Source organism: Moschus berezovskii, chromosome 6, assembly GCF_049115385.1.
Source record: "Moschus berezovskii isolate FMDL1 chromosome 6, NW_MosBer_1.0, whole genome shotgun sequence".
Taxonomy (NCBI): Eukaryota; Metazoa; Chordata; class Mammalia; order Artiodactyla; family Moschidae; genus Moschus; species Moschus berezovskii.
The window spans coordinates 35,952,420-35,975,007 of record NC_142465.1 but is presented as its reverse complement, the minus strand read 5'-3'; the positions used below and the strand labels follow the sequence as shown (position 1 = coordinate 35,975,007).

General features: G+C 40.0%; 2 protein-coding genes across 2 annotated transcripts; both read right to left on the bottom strand.

Annotated features, from left to right (window-relative positions):
* Positions 1–3,323: 3,323 nt before the first annotated feature.
* On the bottom strand, positions 3,324–4,235 carry LOC129535999 (olfactory receptor 5BS1-like). The gene has a single exon (XM_055394779.2). It carries the CDS (start codon positions 4,233–4,235, stop codon positions 3,324–3,326), a length of 912 nt encoding a protein of 303 aa, XP_055250754.1.
* A 14,213-nt stretch (positions 4,236–18,448) lies between these two features.
* On the bottom strand, positions 18,449–19,360 carry LOC129535998 (olfactory receptor 5BS1-like). Its single transcript, XM_055394778.2, has one exon. The coding sequence runs from the start codon at positions 19,358–19,360 to the stop codon at positions 18,449–18,451; it is 912 nt and encodes a 303-aa protein (XP_055250753.2).
* Between the last annotated feature and the right edge of the window lie 3,228 nt (positions 19,361–22,588).

Sequence of the window (22,588 nt, the reverse complement as noted above, 5' to 3'; positions counted from 1 at the left end):
AGTTCATTTCAGTCGCTTAGTCATGTCTGACTCTTTGCGACCTCATGGACTGCAGCATGCCAGAATGGCCATCATTAAAAAGTCTACAAATAACAAATACTGGAGAAGATAGGGAGAAAAGAGAACCCTCCCACACTGTGTTGGTGGCAATGTAAATTGGTACAGCCAATATGGAAAACAGTATGAATTTTCCTTAAAAAATTAAAAATAGAGTTGCCATATGATTCAGAAATCTCATTCCTGGGCATATATTTTAACAAAACTATAATTCTAAAAGGTTCATGCACCCCAATGTTCACTGCAGCACTATTTACAATAGCCAAGGCATGGAAGCTACATAAATGTCCATCAGCAGATGCATGGATAAAGAAGATGCATTTATAAACAACAGAATACTACCCAGTCACAAAAATGCATGAAACTGTTTCATGTGCAGCAACATGTATGGATCTAGAGATTATCAAACTAAGTCAGACAAAGAAAGACAAATATCATATGATATCACTTATATGTGAAATCTAAAACATGATATAAATGCACTTATTTAAGAAATAGAAACAGACTCACAGACATAGAAAACAAATTTATGGTTACCAAAAGGGAAAGAGGGAAGCAAACGGATAAATTAAAGATTTGGGATTAGAAGACAGAAACTACTATATATCAAATAAACAACAAAATCCTATTGTACAGCATAGGTAACTATATTTGGTACCTTGTAATAGATGGATAAACAGTGGAAACAGTGTCAGACTTTATTTTGGGGGGCTCCAAAATCACTGTGGATGCTGATTGCAGCCATGAAATTAAAAGATGCTTACTCCTTGGAAGAAAAGTTATGACCAACCTAGATTGCATATTTAAAAGCAGAGACATTACTTTGCCAACCAAGGTCTGTCTAGTCAAGGCTATGGTTTTTCCAGTGGTCATGTATGGATGTGAGAGTTGGACTGTGAAGAAAGCTGATGGCCGAAGAATTGATGCTTTTGAACTGTGGTTCTGGAGAAGACTCTTGAGAGTCCCTTGGACTGCAAGGAGATCCAACCAGTCCATTCTAAAGGAAATCAGTCCTGGGTGTTCGTTGGAAAGACAGATGCTAAAGCTGAAACTCCAATACTTTGGCCACCTCATGTGAAGAGTTGACTCACTGGAAAAGACTCTGATACTGGGAGGGATTGAGAGCAGGAGGAGAAGGGGACGACAGAGAATAAGATGGCTGGATGGCATCACCGACTCGATGGACATGAGTTTGAGTGAACTCTGGGAGTTGGTGATGGACAGGGAGGCCTGGTGTGCTGTGATTCATGGGGTCACAAAGAGTCGGACACTACTGAGTGACTGAACTGAACTGAATAAACCATAATGGAAAAGAATCTGAGTAAGAATAAATATATATACATATATGTATATAAGAAAGAAATGGCAACCCACTCCAGTATTCTTGCCTGGGAAATCCCATGGATAGAGGAGCCTGATAGGCTACAGTCCATGGGTCACAAAGAGTTGCACATGACTTACTGACTAAACAACAAACAACATATATATGTCACTTTATTGTATACCAGACACTAACACAATATTGTAATAAATCAACTTTACTTCAATAAAAATGATACTAACTTTAGATCTCTTAGGTAAAACTAGTGTGATAATATAGATAGGGTAGCTGTCAAAAGAATGAACAAGTAGAGAGGAAAAGGGAAAAAATGTGGGAAGTAAAAGGAAGGTACAAAAGATGTTGGAAAAACAGAAATCAATCTGAATGTACCAATAATTACTATAATTACATTGATTAAACTCTTAAAAAATAATCAAAGTGCTTACAAAGACAAACCTAAAAACACAAGAATAAATACTGTTAGGTGAAAGAAGCAAATCATTGAAAGTGAAAGTCGCTCAGTCATGTCCGACTCTTTGTAAACCCATGAACTGTAGCCCACCAGGTTCCTCTGTCCATGGAATTCCCCAGGCAAGAATACTGGAGTGGGCTACCATTCCCTTTTTCAGGGGATCTTCCAGACCCAGGGATCGAACCCAGGGATCAAATCTCCTGCTATGCAGGCACATCCTTTATAGTCTGAGAAACTAGGGAAGCTCCCCACTCACATAAAGTTCAAAAACGACTGAGGTAGAACTCAGCAATCTTATTTAGGGGTAACAAGTAAGTGATAAGCTATAAATCAAAGCAAGAGGATGAGTACTGTACAATTCAGAATAGAGGTTACATCTGGGGAGGGGAGAAGTTTGATTGATGGTGGCTACACGTGGAACTTCCAAGGTTCTAAAAATGCTCTTTCTTAAGCAGAGCATACAGTTGGCTTATTTCTTTTTTATACACTATATACAATTCTGTAACTATGATATATGGTATAGTTTATAGTTAAAGACTGAGAGAGGCCACTAGTCCTTCAGGAAGAATGAGACAAAAGTAGTCTTGTGGCCAAAAGTACAAAAGCAAGAAGATCAATGCTCAGAGATCCTGATAGCGTAGCCCAGACAACCAGGTCAGGAAGCAGAGTTTCTCAGTTAAAGTGTTGACACATGAAGGGCTATCCCTTGTGGAATACTGCTTCCACCATAACCTCAGGCTGCCCTTGCTCTCTGGGACAAACTCATGACCTCTAATCAGGTGAGTTGGCTGTTGAATGCCCTCAGCTGCTCTCAGGTGAGGTAAAGGAAGTGCTTGCTAGTTGCTGCTCTGGAGCATCTGTCCATTGGCCTCATGCTGTACTGAAGAATCTGTTATAATGGCAACTCCCCAGTGGAGGTGGAAGGAACAGGATGCATCTGCCTTTGTGGACAGTCTAGCTCTTCCCCTCCTTATAACACCCTAAAATAATGTAGGGAATTTTCATTTTTACAGTTTTGTAGAGGGAAACAGATCATAAGATCACATAGCCAAAAGTGCTCTACTTGACTGCTTTACCAACTTTCTCATTTAAGTGGGATTATTCACCTTGATGTCAGTATCCCACCTTTTTCCAAAGAGAGTTTTCTCCAACATTCATTGGGCTGAACACTGTTTCTCAAACTCAAGCATGCATCATGGTCGTAATTAAGAAACAGACTGTTGAGCTCCACTTCTAGAGTTTCTGATTCAGTAGATTAGGGTTGGGTCTGAGACCTTCTAGCAAGCTCACAGATGATGTGCATTCTGATGTTGCTGGTATGTGGATAACACTGTGAGAACCACTATATAATTTTTTTAATATATTTATATTGACCTCCGATATCTTTTTTTACTCTCCAGGTGTTTCCAAATACCCCTCCTCCCCGCTTTCTGATTAAAACCACACAGAGAATCCCTCCTCTGGGGATCACGTTCACTGCCTCAGAATCTTTTGCAGAGCACCCTTCACCTCCTGGTTCTTGAGGCTGTAGATGAGAGGGTTCAGCAAGGAAGTGATGACACTGTACTGAATGGAGACCACCCGCTCCAACACTGAGCCTGAGGTGGGGCTGATGTACCTGAACAGAGCCGTCCCATAGAACAGGAGCACCACAGTGAGGTGGGAGGAGCAGGTGGAGAAGGCCTTGCCTTGGCCCTCAGAGGAATGGATGTTCAGAATAGCAGAAATGATTCTGGAGTAAGAGAACAGGATCAGGGGAAGTGTCAGAAGTCCCAGAAATGCACTGGACCCTGACAGAAGGAACTCGTTGGCAGTGGGGTCAGTACAGGACAGGGGGAAGAGTGACGGTAGTTCACAGAAGAAATGGGAGATAGTGTTAGACCCCCAGAAATGTAACTTGTAGATGAAAAGATGATTCACTAGTGAGTTCAGAAGCCCCACCAGCCATGCTGCACACACCATTGCAGTGCAGAGAGGACTGTTCATGACCACAGTGTAGAGCAGAGGGTGGCAGACAGCAGCATAGCGGTCGTAGGCCATGGCAGAGAGAAGACAGGCTTCCGCACACCCATAAAGGAGAAAAAAGAAACTCTGGGTGATGCAGCCCCACACTGAGATGCTTTTCTTCTGAGACAAGAAGTTCTGTAGCATTTTGGGCACAGTGACTGAGGAGAAACCGAGATCCAGGAAAGACAGGTGTCCGAGGAAGAAGTACATGGGTGTGTGGAGCCGAGAATCAGCCCTGATGATCAGGATCATCGCTGTGTTCCCCACTAAGGTCAGGAGGTAAATCCCCAGGAACAGCACAAAGAGCAGAGCCTGGATGTGGGGCTCAGCAGACAGCCCGAGGAGGGTGAACTCAGTGGAGAAAGTGAAGTTGTGCATGGTTGTTTGTAAATGTCCTTCCTAGAAAGAAATCAGCTATGTTACTGAATCTGAGTAATTTCTAGTGAGCAGAATATCATCCCTCCACCCTAAAACTTCTCAGGAAATACTTCTTTCAGCTTCACAATAGAAAAGGGAAAGAAGTTGTGTAATTCCAATTGTGACCTTTATGAGTTGAATTGTGTCTAACTCCAGAAAATATGTTGAAGTCTTAATCCCTTGTACCTCACAGTGTAATCTTATTTCGAAATAGGGTCACTGAGGGTGCAATCAATTAAGATGAGAAAACACTGGAATAGGGCAGGCTCTTAATCTAATATGACTGATGTTCTTATTGGAGATGAGAGAACCTTATAAAGAGTACACACGAAGTGGGGACAGCCATGTGACAACAGAGCAGAGCAGAGTGAGCCACCTGCAAGTCAAGGAAGCCAAGGGTTGACAGCCATAACCAGAATATAGGAAGAGACAAGGAAGGATTCTTCCCTACAAGTTTTGGGATGGCCGTGGCCCTGCTGACACCTTGATGTCAGTCTTAGAGTCCCTAGTACTGTGAGACAATAATTTCTATTGTTTTAAGCCACCTGGTTTCCAGTAGTTTGTTACAACAGCCCTAGGAAATTATTACAGTGACTTTAAGGGTTTCTCCTCCTTGACTCTCCTCAACAGGTCTCATTAGTTCTGTCAGTGAATATAACACACATCTTTGTGTGCTAAATCAGATTACATAATTTAACTATTAAGGGTATACTTATGAGAATAAACAGGCTACTTCAAATGAAATTGTTTTAGAGAATAGATATTTAGTTGCAAGTCTTCTTATATTTAGACGTCCATCTTAAAGCCAAGAACTACAGAACTCACCATCTTATCATAGACATTCTGGGTATTAGATGAAGATGTAGAAAAGGGATTTGAACAAGAAAATTTGCTACTAGAAAAGGGACTTGTATGATGCTACTAGAGGTTGCAAGAGGCTTTCCAAACATTCCAGGAGAAATTCAAGAGTACCCTATATCTCCAAAGACATACTAGCAAAGCTGGAAAAGTATCTGTGGGAAGTGTCTGTGCCTCAGGAAAGCTTGCTCCTTTCTCAGGCCAGTGAGACTAGGCTCTCAGCATCTCAGAGTGGGGAAGACGGAGGCTCACAGAGGTGAGGTGAATTCTTCCATATCACATAGCTCATCAGCAGAATAGTCAGGAATTAAGCTGAATGCTTTGCTCTCAATCCAGTGCTCTTTCCACCACAGCACACCCAGCAGATGGACAACATATACTTTGAGTCATTTAAAGTATCTGTATCTCAAACATAGCACTTTCCCTAAAATTAAAAACAAAAGTTAGACCTGAAAAATGAAAGCTATGTATCTGAACTTGAGCAAGATACTTAACCCTGCTGAAGGTTAATTTTCACATCAACAAAATGGAATATGGTTGACGTCAACTTAGTCAACCTTGGTTTTAGTCGCAGCCTGATAATAGGATACTTCACTTTGCTGCTATTGTTATTGTCTTTTACGGATGCAAAAATGTCTAGACCAGGACTTTGTTAATAGTGTTCACACGTTTCACTGGAGCCCTGTTGTTGTTGTCCCAGTTATCACTGGACCTGAACTGGAATATTATAGCTATCTCCCCAGCAGTCTTTTCAGAACTAGTTTTTAACACCCGCAGCCTTTCTTTCTCCTCAGTCCATTTTACCCTGGCTCTTATAAAGTTTGGTTCTGATGACATAAACCGAAAAGTTATGTTAGAGGAAATTCAAGAGAAAAGAAACATTTGTGAAAAGCTTCAACTTAATTTTTTTTTAGTACATTAAAAAACATGATTTGGGAGAATGGCATTGAAACATGTATATTATCATATGTGAAACGAATTTCCAGTCCAGGTTCGATGCATGACACAGAATGCTCGGGGCTGGTGCAATTTTATGATTTTTCAAAAAAGTGTACAAATAGTCTTAGGAAGACTCTGGTGACAGTGATATCTATACATTGCTGAAGAAAGTGAAAGTGAAAGTTGCTCAGTCGTGTCCGACTCTTTGTGATCCCATGGACTATTCAGTCCATGGAATTCTCCAGGACAGAATACTGGAGTGGGGAGCCTTTCCTTTCTTCAGGGGATCTTCCCAACCCAGGAATCGAACCCATGTCTCCCACATTGCAGGCAGATTCTTTACCACCTGAGCCACAAGGGAAGTCCATTGCTGAATGCATTGCTGAATGCATTGCAAATTGCACACTCTGAGTCAGAGTCTTATAAGTCCTTGGATTTATGCTAAAACTATAACTCAAAAGGCTAAAATGTGACATTTATAATGATGCACACTGCATTGTTATATGTTCAATAAAAATGGAAATGTTACAATATTTTCATATTCTGGAATATCTAAATACCAACTAGATAATGTAGACAATAAAATTAAAATCAATGAACATAATAATAGCTGCAAAACTAAGAAATTTCTCTTTGGTATGATTAAAACTGGTCTTCAAGACTCTTTTTACCATTATCTTCCTCAAACCTCCAGCTTCCTTTTCTCTACAAACACCCAGTCAAATCCCTCAGTTAGCAATAGACTTCCTTCCCTTTCTCCCTTGATGATGCACCCAAACCATGTACTTGCTCCTAAAACATTTCACTTAATTTTAAGAAGATTGATTTATTAAGTAAGGAGATAAAGAAGCCCCACCAATCATGAGATCCCCTAGATTAGAGTCATCTTTCTGGCTACCAGGATCACACTTTCCTGTGGGAGGTTCAGACAGCTTGGTGGGAAGGATAAGAGTGAGCTGACCGGGATCACTGGGAGGAATTCCAGGGTAAAGAACAATGGAGAAACTAACTGTTCTAAGGAGGAAGAGGAACTTTGATAGAAAGAAAATGACATTATAAGAAGGTGCAGGTTATGCCTTTCTAGCCCTAAGCACATGAAGATTCCCCAGTACCCTTTGGGAATATTTGTAGACACTGGCATTGGCATTTCAGATGAAGAAAACTGTTTTCATTCCCAATTCTCACAATCACAGCAAAAGTGTTAATTAGGGGACAGTTCCACCTCTGACACTTTCTAAGAGACTGCACTACCGGTCTGTCCTCTCTGTAGATTTACTCAATACGATTCAATACAACTTCATGATCTCTTGCTATCCCTGAAACCAGAAGACCTTAGAACTCTTAGTGAAAGTTATACAAGAGGGAATGGGAAGGTCTCCTTCTCCATCCAGTACTCCTGCCCTTTGAAGAAATGATCCTCCAGTCCTCCATCAGGATGCCTCCTGCCAGCTCCCCCATGTCAAAAGATGACCTGCTTTTTTGTCAGGGACAAGGGACATGAAGGGAGGAGACAGAGGGATCCCAGATGGACAGAAGTGCATCATACATCAACATCCCAGGAACAAAAACTTTGTCTACTTATTTCTTTTATTTTCCTTATGACTATTTCTATTTCTTTTTCATTGCCATGAGGAATTTGGGTTAGAGTAGGATTCTTCTGAGTTGTTCAAACTGATGAACGTTTCCTTCCTCACCCCTTTTACTGAGCTGGACTGTTCTAAATCTGGCCCCTGTTTGGGGTTCTTTGAGGCAGATTGCCTACTGCCCCCACAGCTGGGCACACAGAATTAGATCTCCAGCTAAACCTTGGGAAAAGTTGGTTTTATTTCCTGATAGTTTCTAGCATCAAATTCCTATGGTCAGTTCTAGCGAAAGCCTAAAGGGCCAGCATTCTCTGCACTGGGACTTTCTGGGCCTTGCTAAGAGTCATTAATTCTTGTCAGTCTTCCTGAGGTCACCTACCTCAGGACTGAGAAGAGCTCCTGGCTAGTCTGTAGGAGTCTTATATTCCTTCAGTGCTCTTCTCTTTGGCCATCTCTTTGATCTCTTTGCCAAGTTATAGCTCTGGGAGAGGAGCATGAGTAAGGAGCCCAGGGAGCCTGGGGCTCCTCACTACTCATGTGGGAGGCTGCAGTAGTCAGTCACTTGGGGCCTGATTTGGAAGTGGGGGTGCAGAAAAATTTCCAGGAATAGCACAAGGAACAATGCAAAATCTGACAAACAAAGCTCAATCTAGGGTTTCTCAACCTCAGACATGTAAATGTGTACACAGTGAGGCATTAATGTTCATGTGTGTGTGCATACATGCGTCACCCTCATACTCTCTCTATAAAGTCTAACATTCCCTTTCCCTTTGGAGTTACTCCAAAATCTATGCACTTGAGGTATGCTATATTTTTTCTGCATGCATTTATCACATGGCCCTATAAGAGAAATTAGAGCCATAAGGCAGGACCTCTTTAATTTTCTTGAGTCCCCACTAAGAAATGTATTTCTTTCTCCCTTCTTTATTTTTTTTATTTTTTATTTTTTCTGTATTGATAAGTTTTATTTTTATTTTTTAATATAAATGTATTTATTTTAATTGGAGGTTAATTAATTTACAATTTGTATTGGTTTTGCACACATCAACGTGAATCCGCCACAGGTGTACACTTGTTCCTCATCCTAAACCCCCCTCCCAACTCCCTCCCCATACCATCCCTCTGGGTCATCCCAGTGCACCAGCCCGTGCATCCTGTATCATGCATTGAAACTGGACTGGCAATTGGTTTCACAGTATATGATAATATACATGTCACAATGCCATTCTCCCAAATCATCCCACCCTCGCCCTCTCCCACAGAGTCCAAAAGACTGTTCTATACATCTGTGTCTCTTTTGCTGTCTCATATGGTGTCTCATATACAGGGTTATCGTCATCATCTTTCTAAATTCCATATATATGCGTTAGTATACTGTATTGGTGTTTTTCTTTCTGGCTTACTTCTTATCCCTCAACATGCTGGCTTCTGCACCCACCATTCCTTTCCCTTTCTGTTTCTAGTGACTTGTAAAACCAGTATTAATTTTCTTCCTGATACTGTGATGCAAGAAACTCCCATTTCAGCCCTCATATTCTGCATGATTGGACTCTGGACTCTACATAGCTAAGAAAAAATTGGGAAGGGGAAGTTATTATTCTTCTTGAGCCATCAGGAAAATAGTCCCTGTATAAGTATATCTTTGGAAGGAGTCTGGGATTCTTCCTCAGTAGGACCAGATTAGGAGGACTGGTGGTTTCTCTTAGTGATAGGCTTTACTTCTGCATAGGGTGTAGGACAATAACTGTAAACAGATGATTAGAAGTATTTATATTTTGTAAAAGTAACATAAAGGTATAAATAATCAATTCACATTGACCAAAGATCAGGCTTAGCAGCATTACATACAGCATTAGTATTTACTTACATATTAATACATATACCACCCTTTCTGTTTTTTTGGAAACACTGGCAGATTTTATTTTCTTGGGCTCCAAAATCACTGCAGACAGTGACTGCAGTCATGAAATTAAAAGATGCTTGTTCCTTGGAAGAAAAGCTTTGACAAACCTAGACAGTGTGTTAAAAAACAGAGACAACACTTTGCCAACAAAGGTCTATATAGTCAAAGCTATAGTTTTTCCCGTAGTCATGTATGGATGTGAGAGTTGGACCATAAGGAAGGTTGAGCACCAAAGAATTGATGCTTTCAAATTGTGGTGCTAGAGAAGACTCTTGAGAGTCCGTTGGACAGCAAGGAGATCAAACCCATTAATCCTAAAGGAAATCAATCCTGGATATTCATTGGAAGGACTGATACTGAAGCTGAAGCTCATATTTTGGCCACCTGATGAGAAGAGCCATTGGAAAAGACCCTGATGCTGAGAAAGATTGAAGGCATGAGGAGAAGGGGACGACAGAGGATGAAATAGTTGGATGGCATCACCAACTTAATGGACATGAGTTTCAGCAAGCTCCAGGAGATAGTGAAGGGCAGGTGTGCTGGAGTCCATGGGGTTGCAAAGAGTTGTATGTGACTTAGCAACAGAACAACAAGATACCACCTTTTCACAAAACTATGGCTATATTCTATTTAGCACTATTGAGTAAAAGTGCAAGGACATGAAGGGAAATGAGAGCAACTGGAGTTTATAGCAGATTTAAGAAGGATCTTATATAAGCAAGGGGTTGATAAATTATGGTTTGCAAGCCAAATATAGCTTACCTGCCTGTTTTTAAGAAAACAAAGTTTTATTAGAACTCAGCTATGCTAACCTGCTTACAGTCTGTGGATGCTTTCATACATGGCAGAGTTGAGTAGTTACAACAGAGACTGTACATATCACCTACAAAACCTAAACCCTTTGCTATCTGGCACTTTAAAGAAAAAAAGTTCTCTTGCCTTTAATGTATGCCACACTTAGGAGCTCAACAAAATTTACACTGAGTCTTTATAGAACCATTGGGTGTTCCATAAATTGAGTCTGAGAACATACACACTACTAAAATGACTACTGCAGAGAGACACAGAGGATCCTGCTCCTGAACAAGGGGGACATCGTCCTATCATATTTTAAGTGTTCACCTAATAATCCAACCAGTCCATTCTAAAAGAGATCAATCCTGGGTGTTCATTGGAAGGACTTATGCTAAAACTGAAACTCCAATACTTTGGCCACCTCATGCGACGAGTTGACTCACTGGAAAAGACTCTGATGCTGGGAGCGATTGGGGTAGGAGGAGACGGGGACGACAGAGAATGAGATGGCTGGATGGCATCACCGACTCGATGGACATGAGTTTGAGTGAACTCCGGGAGTTGGTGATGGACAGGGAGGTCTGGCGTGCTGTGGTTCATGGGGTCGCGGAGAGTCGGACACGACTGAGCGACTGTACTGAACTGAACTGAATAATCTAGCTTATATGCTTTGTTATAGTTTCCTACAATTTAATACACTCTAAAACACTGGAGATAGCTATTTTGATGATTAATAATTTAATCATAAATGCGTTACTTTCATTACCGTTTTTTTCTTAGGTTCCAGTCCTTCCCTCTGGTATCATATTATTTCTCATAGAAATATTCTTTTTTTTTTATTGGAGGCTAATTATTTTACAATATTATATTGGTTGGTTTTGCCATACATTGACATGAATCCGCCCTGGGTGTACATGAGTTTCCCCTTCCGAACCCCCCTCCCACCTCCCTCCTCCCCTTATCCTCCCTCTGGGTCATCCCCGAAATATTCTTTAGTAAATTCTTTGAGTAAGAAATCGTGGGTAATATACTCCCTGAACTTTTACATGTTTGGAAATATTTTTAGCTTTCCCATATTTAAAAATGTATTTTAATACATGTCCATAGTATAAAGAGTAAGTTTTCTCAAATTCCTATTCCCCAACTACTTACTTACCCCTTTCTTAGATGAAAGGACCTTTTACCATTTTACTTAAATGACCTTTCACACATAGTCTATGAGTATAGCCACATGTATACATGTAAGATTTTCATAAAAAAGATACAGCTACACCCCATTTTGCAACTTAATTTTTAATATTATTATTTATTTTGAAGATCACTCAATATTGGTATATACAGAGCTGCCTCATTTTTTCTTCTTTTTCTTTTTGGCCATGCAGGTTATGAGATCTTAGTTCCCTGACCAGGGACTGAACCCATGCCCCAGCAGTGAAAGCACAGAATCACAACCACTGGACTGCCAAGGAATTCCCCAGAACTGTCTCAATTTTAAATGGCTGTCTAGTCGTCATCATATGAAAATACAATAATTCATTTAACATGTACTTTACAGATGGCATTAGTCAACATCCATTCATTCATTCTCTAAGTATCCATTGAACATCTATTATGGCCAAAATGCTTCCAGGTGCTTGCTGCTAAGTCACTTCAGTCATGTCTGACTCTGTGTGACCCCATAGACGGAAGCCCACCAGGCTCCCCCATCCCTGGGATTCTCCAGGCAAGAACACTGGAGTGGGTTGCCATTTCCTTCTCCAATGTGTGAAAGTGAAAAGTGAAAGTGAAGTCACTCAGTCGTGTCTGACTCTGTGTGACCCCATAGACGGAAGCCCACCAGGCTCCCCCATCCCTGGGATTCTCCAGGCAAGAACACTGGAGTGGGTTGCCATTTCCTTCTCCAATGTGTGAAAGTGAAAAGTGAAAGTGAAGTCACTCAGTCGTGTCTGACTCATAGCGACCCCATGGACTGCAGCCTACCGGGCTCCTCCATCCATGGGATTTTCTAGGCAAGAGTACTGGAGTGGCTTGCCAGTGCTTGGGAAGACATTAATGAAAAAACAGAGTTCCCTGTCTTACAGAGAAATGTTTTGATGGTTATGCTTATAATTTTCTTTGCATGCTTGTGAGGATATTTGTAAGATTAATTCTCTAAATGTCCATTGACAGATAAATGGGTAAAGAAGATATGGTGTGTGTGTATTTTATATATATATATAATGGAATATTACTCAGCTACAAAAATAATACCATTTGTAGCTACCATGGATGTATCATACTGAGTGAAGTATTAATAAGTCAGTAAGAGAAAGACAAAGACATTATATAATATCACTTTGATGTAGAATCTAAAATATGACACAAATTAATTTATCTAGAAAACAGAAGCAGACTCACAGACACAGAAAACAAACCTGTGGTTGCCAAGGGGGAGGGGGCATGGGGGACAATTCGATTGGGAGTTTTATACTAGCAGATTCAATATATAGAATGGATAAACAACAGAGTGCTATTGTATAGCACAGGGAACAAATATATATATATATATATATATATATATTTGTTGTTTTTGTTCAGTCACCCAGTCATGCCTATTCTTTGTGACCCCATGGACTACAGCACATCAGGCCTCCCTGTCCCTCACCATCTCCTGGAGTTTGCCCAAGTTCATGTTCATTGCATCAGTGATGCCATCCAGCTATCTCATCCTCTGATGCCCTCTTCTCCTTCTGCCCTCAATCTTTTCCAGCATCAGGAACTTTTCCAATGAGTCGGCTCTTTGCATCAGATGACCAAAATACTGAAGCTTCAACTTCAGCTTCAGCATCAATCCTTCCAATGAGTATTCAGGGTTGATTTCCCTTAAGATTGACTGTTTTGATTTCCTACTGTCCTTACGACTTACAGGAGTCGTCTCCAGAACCACAGTTCAAAGGCATCAATTCTTTGGTGTTCTGCCTTCTTTACGGTCCAGCTCTCACAACCATTCATGACCATCAGGAAGACCACAGCCTCCTGACACACACACACATACATATATTCCCATCCCTGGTGGCTCAGACAGTAAAGAATCTGCCTTCAATGTGGGAGATCCGAGTTTGATCCCTGGGTCAGGAAGATCCTCTGGAGAAGGAAATGGCAAGCTACTCCAGTATTCCTGCCTGGAGAATTCCATGGACAGAGGAGCCTGGTGGGCTACAATCCATAGGGTTGCAAAGAATTGGATATGACTGAGCAATTAACACACACACACACACACACATGTATATAATATATATATATATAACTGAATCACTTTGTTATACATCAGAAACTAACAACATTGTAAGTCAACTATACTTCAAGTAAATTTTTTTTTATTTAAAATTCTTCCACATTTTAATAGTTTCATTATTTGTCTTTAATTCATGTGGAATTTATTTGGGTGTAAGACAGGAATCCAGGTTCATTTTTAACAGAAAGCTACCAGTTCTTCTATATTATTTAATGAATAATCCATCTTTAACCTATTGATCTGAATTAGCATCTTTCAAATATTCTAAATTGCCTGTATATCTTTGGGTATGTTTATGGGCTATCTATTTAATGTATTCATTCACTAGTGCTACACAATTGGAATTATTGGATCCTTTCATTTTTATATTCTGGAGAACTTTTCGATTTGTTACACTTGGAGTTTTCTATTCTTGTTTTTTTAACTTTTCCTTTGAATTCTAGAAACAAATAATCTAATTCTAAAAGAAGTTTGTTTCTATTTTTATTGACACCATGTTCTACCCATAAGCTTTTAAGAGAGTTATTACATCTTTACTATATTGAGTTCTATCACTCAATAATATGATATGTTTGTTCATTTGTTTTAATCTTCTTTGAGTCCCTTGATAGAATCTTAAACTTTTCCTACAATAGTTTTTGAACACTTTAAATTTATTCCTGGGTGTTTTATCTTTGTTTGTTCCTACTGTGATATTAATTTCTTCCATTATGTTTTCTAATTAGTTGTTTAGAGATAAGCAAGGATATTGATTTCTGTTTATTAATTTTATACCTAGTTACTTTGCAAATTCTGTTATCATTCTCTTAACAGTTTTCTGTATATATCTCCCAGATTTTCCAGGTAAACAATCACATCCTTTGCAAAACCCTAAAATTATCCTCTTCTTTCAAGTTTTTATTCTTAATTTCTTTCTTGTCAAATTGCATTCTCGTAATACCTCCCGGAGTATTCCATGAATATTTAATATCATATGCATTTTCATAATAGTGGCTATAAAGGGCTCCTTTTCCTGATTCAGGGAAATGTTGTTAGTGTTATCTCAGTAAGTACAATATCAACTTTAGAGAGAAATACATAAAACATACATATTTTTAATTCACATATATATTCATATACATACATTTTAAAGAACTTTACTCATATTAAGGAGACTTTATTTTCTTGGGTTCCAAAATCACTGCAGATGGTGACTGCAGCCATGAAATTAAAAGACACTTGCTCCTTGGAAGAAAAGCTATGACCAACCTAGACAGCATATTCAAAAGCAGAGACATTACTTTGTCGATAAAGGTCCGTCTAGTCAAAGCTATGCTTTTTCCAGTAGTCATGTATGAATGTTAGAGTTGGACTATAAAGAAAGCTGAGTGCTGAAGAATTGACGCTTTTGAACTATGGTGTTGGAGAAGACTCTTGAGAGTCCCTTAGACTGCAAGCAGATCAAACAAGTTAATCCTAAAGGAAATCAGTCCTGAATATTCATTGGAAGGACTGATGCTGAAGCTGAAGCTCCAATACTTTGGCCACCTGATGTGAAGATCTGACTAATTAGAAAAGACCCTGATACTGGGAAAGATTGAAGGCAGGAGGAGAAAGGGATGACAGAGAATGAGATGGTTGGAGGGCATCACTGATTCGATGGACGTAAGTTTGAGCAAGCTCTGGGAGATGGTGAAGTACAGGGAAGGCTGGTGTGCTGCAGTCCATGGGGTTGCAAAAGTCAGACATGACTGAGTGACTGAGCAACAACAAAAGAACAAATAGAATTGAGAAGATATGTTGGGAAATTTTAGGTAGAGTTAGCTATATGGAGAAGGCAATGGCCACCCACTCTAGTACTCTTGCCTGGAAAATCCCATGGATGGAGGAGCCTGGTAGGCTGCAGTCCATGGGGTCTCTAAGAGTCGGACATGACTGAGTGACTTCACTTTCCCTTTTCACTTTCATGCATTGGAGAAGGAAATGGCAACCCACTCCAGTGTTCTTGCCTGGAGAATCCCAGGGACTGCGGAGCCTGGTGGGCTTCCGTCTATGGGGTCACACAGAGTCGGACATGACTGAAGTGACTTAGCAGCAGCAGCAGCAGCTATTGGTATTGGGCAGATGAGTCTGTTTCTCAGATGTAAAGTTGTGAATCAAATTATAGTCTGGGGGAATCTTAAGATCATAGGTGGTAATTTAAGACCTAGGAGTAAATGAGAATATCCTTCACAATTTCCTCCCTATGCTTACATAAATCAGGGGAATAATTCAGAAGTTATGTTTCAGATCTTATTTACACAATCTCTTCCTAACTATAGTTGCAAACTTGCTATTGAGAAATCATACAAATAGGTTATTTGGCTCTTGACATTGGTTTACCTTGGATGTCTCTTCTCTGTTCCTCATTTATTTTTGTATCTGGCCCTACCTCCCTGAGCTGAACGAAGGTCGGACTCTTATAATATGCTTGCTTGGAGGGGACAAGAGAAATTCTACATGACTTAAATGAAATGCAAAAAAGCACACAAGAAAACTGGAAGAAACTGATGGTAAGGACTTCTTAACTTTAAAAGCAGAGAAAATTACACAAAAGGAAAGTTATTTGACTACATAACACAATTAAAAATAAAAACATAACAGTAAAACAATAAACTTCGAAAGGATTTGAAGTGAGTTATTGCAAAAATTAACATCCTTCTTATTTAAACACATCATTCAAATAAAAATAATACTGTGAATGCAGTAAGAAACTAGGAAAATGGCATGCTAATAATAAAAGAGGAAATACTGATGTTTAATGTTTGAGAAATGCTGAATATTATTTGCGATGAAAAATAAATGCAAACACAAGAAAGAATCAGCATCTTATACCTATCAAATTGGTAAATATGAAAATGATTTAAAAATGATTGTCAAGCCTGGAAGATATACATTGCTAAACCCTCTAATATATTGCTGGCTGGACTATAAATTAGTATAAATATTTATGCAAGCAAATTGGTAATGTAAATCAAGATCATACTTATAGCAAAAGGACAGGAGAGGGAATGAGAGTGACAAGATAAGGGATGACAGTTTGAGTATAAAACTTTTTTAAACTAATACAATTCATAATGTATATATGGGAGGCTGGTAGGGCAGTCCGCCAGAGATTTTACTGCATGAGAGTCTGTAGTAGGAATTGAAAATAAAGAAGTAGGTAGTCAGCATACCTGGAAGCTTGTGCCAATGACTGCTTCAGTCTCCTAAGGGAGGGTAGATTGATAGATTAGTCAGTCCTTGAACCCATCTCTCAAAGATGCAAACAAGGAAGGGAGTGGTTGCAAGATGCAGATGCTATATTGTTGATGGCCATTTAAGTGACTGAATACCCTTTACTAGGGTTTGGTCTGGGGAAGGATACCGTTCTCATTATACCCAGAACCTATATCTAAATAGGTCCATTTTGGAGAGGTACTCTTAAGAATATACAAGGGATGGGGCACAATGATGTTATTATTAACTCTTCCTTTATTTGAAGAGTCACTAAATTGTGTTAATTCTGCCTCCTATCTTGAAATTAGATCACTTAAGGGAGAACTGTATGTTCTGCATGAGGTACAGAACTGGCTGTACTCTGTACAAAAACCCCTTTTTCTTGACAAAATCTGATGACGTCAGTTCGTAGAACTGACCCAAAAGGTAATTACTATGGATATATAACCATTATATTTTAGAAGTATGCTTCAAAATTAATTTTTCCTGAAAATATGATTTTTAAAATATTTACATCTTTAAAAGTATTTTTCTTATTTACTCGCTACACACTCCCCTACTAATTTTGTAGAATTTATTATATATTTAAGATTAAAAGTTCATGGTAAAAATAAAGAAACAAACCAACAATATTTTTTTAATTTTAAGAAATAAGAAATTGCCAAAGGAAAAAAAATCTTACTTTTGTTTAATGCTTATGAGGGTAAATACAATTTTGCATGTTAAGTATTTCATTTAAGGAGTCACACAAGTCAGTCCATCTACTGGCTGAGCTTACTGTCTCCTCACCCATGAATCTTTTGTGACAAGAAATTAATTTATTTGACTGAATATGTGTCAAAGAAACAATGGACAGTGAGTTCAGGAGGGTTTGCCTAATTGGGACTGTCAGACACCAAGTGAATTAACTGACTTGATGTTCTCAGGGTTGAATGAAAACATTGTTTTGAGACAGCATAGACATTCACTAGCTTACATCCAAGGAGATCTCTAGTCTAGTTGCCAGACAGCCAGATTCTATTCCAGATACTCAAAATGTTCCCACCAGCACTCTTGAGACAGTTATTTTCCCTTTGATTGGATTAGGGCAGATTCCTGTCCTAATTTGTGTTTTTGCTTTCTGGCAACTTGAAAGTTAGTAACTCAAACCAGGCACATCAATTTTTTTTGGTTCCCCCAGGTAAGGTGGATGAAACAATCCTCATTCAGTACAATCTTCAATCAGTAGCTAGTTTTCTCTCACTCTGAAATGCCTTTCACTTTCCAATCTTTTTTTTTTTTTTTTTTTTTAATGCTTAGAACGCTATAACACTGAAAACAAGGCAAACAGATTTGGACTCTTGTCTACACTATTCCATCACAGTGCTTATTTCTCAGGCTTCACTTTATTTTCCTATTAAATACAATAAAATAAGCAATCACACACTTAGGGCTCTATTACCCACACCCAAGAGATTATATTCATCAAATGGCAAACTTCTAAAGTGACCAAGTTAACCATTAATGCTCTACAGCCCCTGGCTATGCTTTTTCATTGTTCTCAGACCAAAGATAACTTGAATCCCCCACGTACAGAGGGGCACATTTATTGCTTCAACGCTCTATGCAGGGCTCTCTTCACGTCCTGGTTCTTGAGGCTGTAGATGAGGGGGTTTAACAAGGACGTGATTGCACTGTACTGAATGGAGACCACTTGCTCCAACATGGAGCCTGAGAGAGGGGTCACGTACCTAAATAAGGCTGTCCCATAGAATAAAAGCACCACAGTGAGGTGGGAGGAACATGTAGAGAAGGCTTTGCCTTGACCCCCAGAAGAAGAGATGCTTATGATGGCAGAGATTATTCTAGAATAAGAGAAAAGAATCAGGGGAAATGTCACAAATCCTAACAATGCACATGACCCAGCAAGAAGGGCCTCATTGGCAGTAGGATCAGTGCAAGACAGAGGGAAGAGTGAAGGCAGCTCACAGCAGAAGTGAGGGATGACATTGGGGCCACAGAAATGTAAGTTGTAAGTGAAAAGACTGTTTGGCAGCAAGTTTAGAAACCCCACTGCCCAAGCTGCAGTCACCATCCCAACACACATAGGCCTGTTCACAATCACACTGTATAGCAGAGGGTGGCAGATGGCAGCATAGCGGTCATAGGCCATGGCAGAGAGCAGGCAGGCCTCTGTGCTCCCAGAGAGAATGAGAAAGAAACTCTGGGCCATGCAGCCCCACACAGAGATAGTTTTCTTTTGAGTTAACAAGTTCTCCAGCATCTTGGGCATTGTTATTGAAGAAAGGGAGAGATCCAGAAATGACAGGTGACCTAGGAAGAAGTACATGGGTGTCTTAAGGTGAGAATCAGTTCTGATCACCAGGATCATCACCAGGTTCCCCATCAGGGTCAGGAGGTATATCACTAGGAACAATGCAAAAAGCATGTTCAGGATCTGGGGATTTCTGGAAAATCCCATGAGGACAAACTCAGTAATGATGGTGAGATTTTTCATGATTAGAGATGCCCTAAAAAGAAACATAAAGCAGTTGAGTCATTCCAGGTGAATAGGACTGCCTCCCCTGTGAAAAATGTAACTTAACAGCTTAAAGGTATAAATAAAAACTATGAAGCCAAGGAGTTGCCCTCTTTGTCACATTTGGCACCCCCATCAGTACTTCAACTCTGGAGTCATGGAGCCTTCCAAAGTCTATCCCCCATAATTGCCTCTTTAATCTTTAATATTCATTTATTCAGGAAATATTTAATGAGCATCCAAGTCCTGGGCACTGTACCAGATCCCAAGGATAGAAAGTTGCACGTGGTATGATTGCTGCCCTTAAAGAAATACAATTTAACACGGGCAGACAGACATGTAAAGAAGCCTTTTATATTATAAAAGGCTATAATAACATAATGCACAGGATACAGTGGTGGTACAAATGTGAATCAATCATCTCTAGATAACATGGTAAACTTTCAAAGAAGAGGTAGAAATGCGTAAGCCTGACTGAAATTTACTCCACTATGGAGACAAAATGGAAGGTGGCACTCCAGGCAGAGGAAATGATGTGATTAAACACAAGGAGACATGTGCTAATAGTCCATCTCTGAGGAACTTCACCAGTTTGGTTCGGGTGGGTAAAGGGTGATGTAAGGAGGCATGTAATACCAAGCATGTGGGTCATGCGATCAGATTGGTAGTTTAGAAATATTCACCCAGTGGACATGTGGAGGATGAGCAATGGAACATATAGTCAGGGCAATTAACTCATCCATTCAGTACACAGGTACTGAGTACCTTCTATGTGCCAGGCATGCTTCTAGACTCCTAGGGTGCACCATTAAACACATCAGAGTTTACATTCCAGTCAGGAAAAAACAGATAAGAAATAAAAAGAATAATAATAAATAAGCATAATATGTTAGAAGATCCTATGTGCCATTTAAGATAATAGATCAGGGAAAGGGAGATTGTTAATGGGATAGAGGAAGGCAGTGAGGTTTACAATTTAAAACAGAGTAGTCAGGGAAGGACTGAGACAGTGTCACTTGAACAAAAATTTGAAGGAAGTGAGATTGTAGTCTATAAGAACGTCTGTTGAAGGAGAATTGGGAGAGCATTGCACCAGCCCTGGTCAGAGATGATATGGGGTTAACAGAGGCTGCAGCAATGAGGGCAAATGAGAGGAGACATATTCGAAAGACATCGTTGTGCTGTTCTTAGTCATTCAGTCGAGTCCAACTCTTTGCAACCCTATGGACTGTAGCCCGCCAGGCTCCTCTGTCTATGGGGATTCTCCAGGCAAGAATGCTGGAGTGGGTTGCCATGCCCTCCTCCAGGGGATCTTCGCAACCCAGGGATCGAACCCAGGTCTCTCCATTACAGGCAGATTCTTTACCAGCCAAGCTACATGGGAAGCCCGAAATATATCATTAGTTTTATTCAAAAAGATTTCAAGAATTCCCTGGTGATTCAGTGGTTAGGACTTGGTGTTTTTACTTTCAGGGCCCAGGTTTGATCCCTGGCACAGCCAAAAAAATCCCCAAAAAACAAACAAAAAACGAATTTCATCATCAATTCAACAATAGGATAAAAGAATTTAAAAAAATGATTCTCAGGTTTCTGTCTTTGGTGACTGAGGGGTCTCATTTATTAAAATAGGTAACCCAGGAACAGCAGCATGTTTGAGGGAAAGGGGATACTCGGTTCTGAATATGTTGTATTTGATGAACCTGTGAGACAGTGATGAGACATTCAGGTACTTAGAGCTAGAATCCTGAAGTCCAGGAAAATCATTTGGGCTGAATATATGAGTCAAAGAATCATTAACAAGCTTAGCCACTGAGAGCCCACTCATAAGCTCTAGGACAGAGTTTCCTATAACAGAAATTTAATGAAAAGAGAGGAAGAGAAACACAAAGGGTCCCTGCGCTCATTCAACATGGTCAATCGTGGATCTGTCTGCTCTGAAGGGTCCACTGGAGGTCATGGAGCCCAGTGCTCTCTGTTTATAGATGAGGAGACTGAGGCCCAAAGAGGGGAAGTGACCTAAAGTCTCTTCCTCCAGCTCCACCATTCAGCAACCACCACCCCTCGCCCCTCACCCGGCCTAACATCATTCCTGCTTCTCTTTCTCTGCCTATCCTGCTAAGAGCCTTCACATCTTAGGTCAAGGGTCATTTCCTTAGGGAAGTCTCTGCTGCCGACACAGTAACTTTTTTTTGGGGGGGGGGGGATACACTTGTTTCTCATTTATTATGCTTATTATAGCTGTAAAAATAAGACCTTTTTAGACTATGCAAGATTTTCCCAATCTCCCTCAGCCTGTCCCCACCCCTGCAGACTACCTCTGTCTTATTACCTTGCTTTGTCTTCACAGCACATGCAAGTATCTGGTATTTTATAATACAATGATTGTCAATTTTCTTTTCTACTGAAATGTAAACTCAAAGATTTGGTCTGTTTTGGTCAATACTCCATCTCTAGCACTTAAAAGAGTGCCAAGTGCCCAACGTGTAAAAAGGGCTCAGTATGTATGTATTGAGTGACTGAATGAATTTTTTCACATATCTAATTTTTGAGTAAGTTCTGTGAACACAGTGACTATGCCGGTGTACACATCATTATCTCCCCAGAGTTCAGCACAGTGCCTGGCACTTAGTAGGTACATAGGATAGGCTTATAAAATAAACATATAAAACACCACAAAACTAGATTTTACATACGCTTGTTCTATTTTTAATGTACTACATATAGAACGCATTATTCACTCAGTCGTGTCTGACTCTTTGTGATCCCATGGACGATAGCCTGCCAGGCTCCTCTGTCCATGGGATTCTCCAGGCAAGAATACTGGAGTAGGCTGCCATTTCCTTCTCCACGGAATCTTCCCAATCTAGGGACTGAACCCAGGTCTCTTGCATTGCAGGCAGATTCTTTGCCATCTGAGCCACAGGATAAGCCTTATGCTATATACAGGAGATCATAAAAATATTTTTGATTAATAAGTAAAACAATTAATGAAATGAATAATCGTATGATCCACAGACAGTCCTGCTGGTGAGACCATAGGTTGCACTGGCAGTGAGATGTCACATACACTGTATGGCCTGGTTAGGAAGGAGCTCTTTGAAGGAAGGAGTTAGATTGAGGTCTCTGTGGCTTTCTTGAATGGATGGTCATGGGCCTGAACAGAATCAGAGGACCTTGATGGGATTCTCAGCTATTCTGCAGGCAGTC

What these genes read in the sequence shown, in the direction of transcription:
- LOC129535999 (XM_055394779.2), bottom strand. Translation starts at nt 4,235, where the DNA reads ATGCACAACTTCACTTTCTCCACTGAGTTCACCCTCCTCGGGCTGTCT.
- LOC129535998 (XM_055394778.2), bottom strand. Translation starts at nt 19,360, where the DNA reads ATGAAAAATCTCACCATCATTACTGAGTTTGTCCTCATGGGATTTTCC.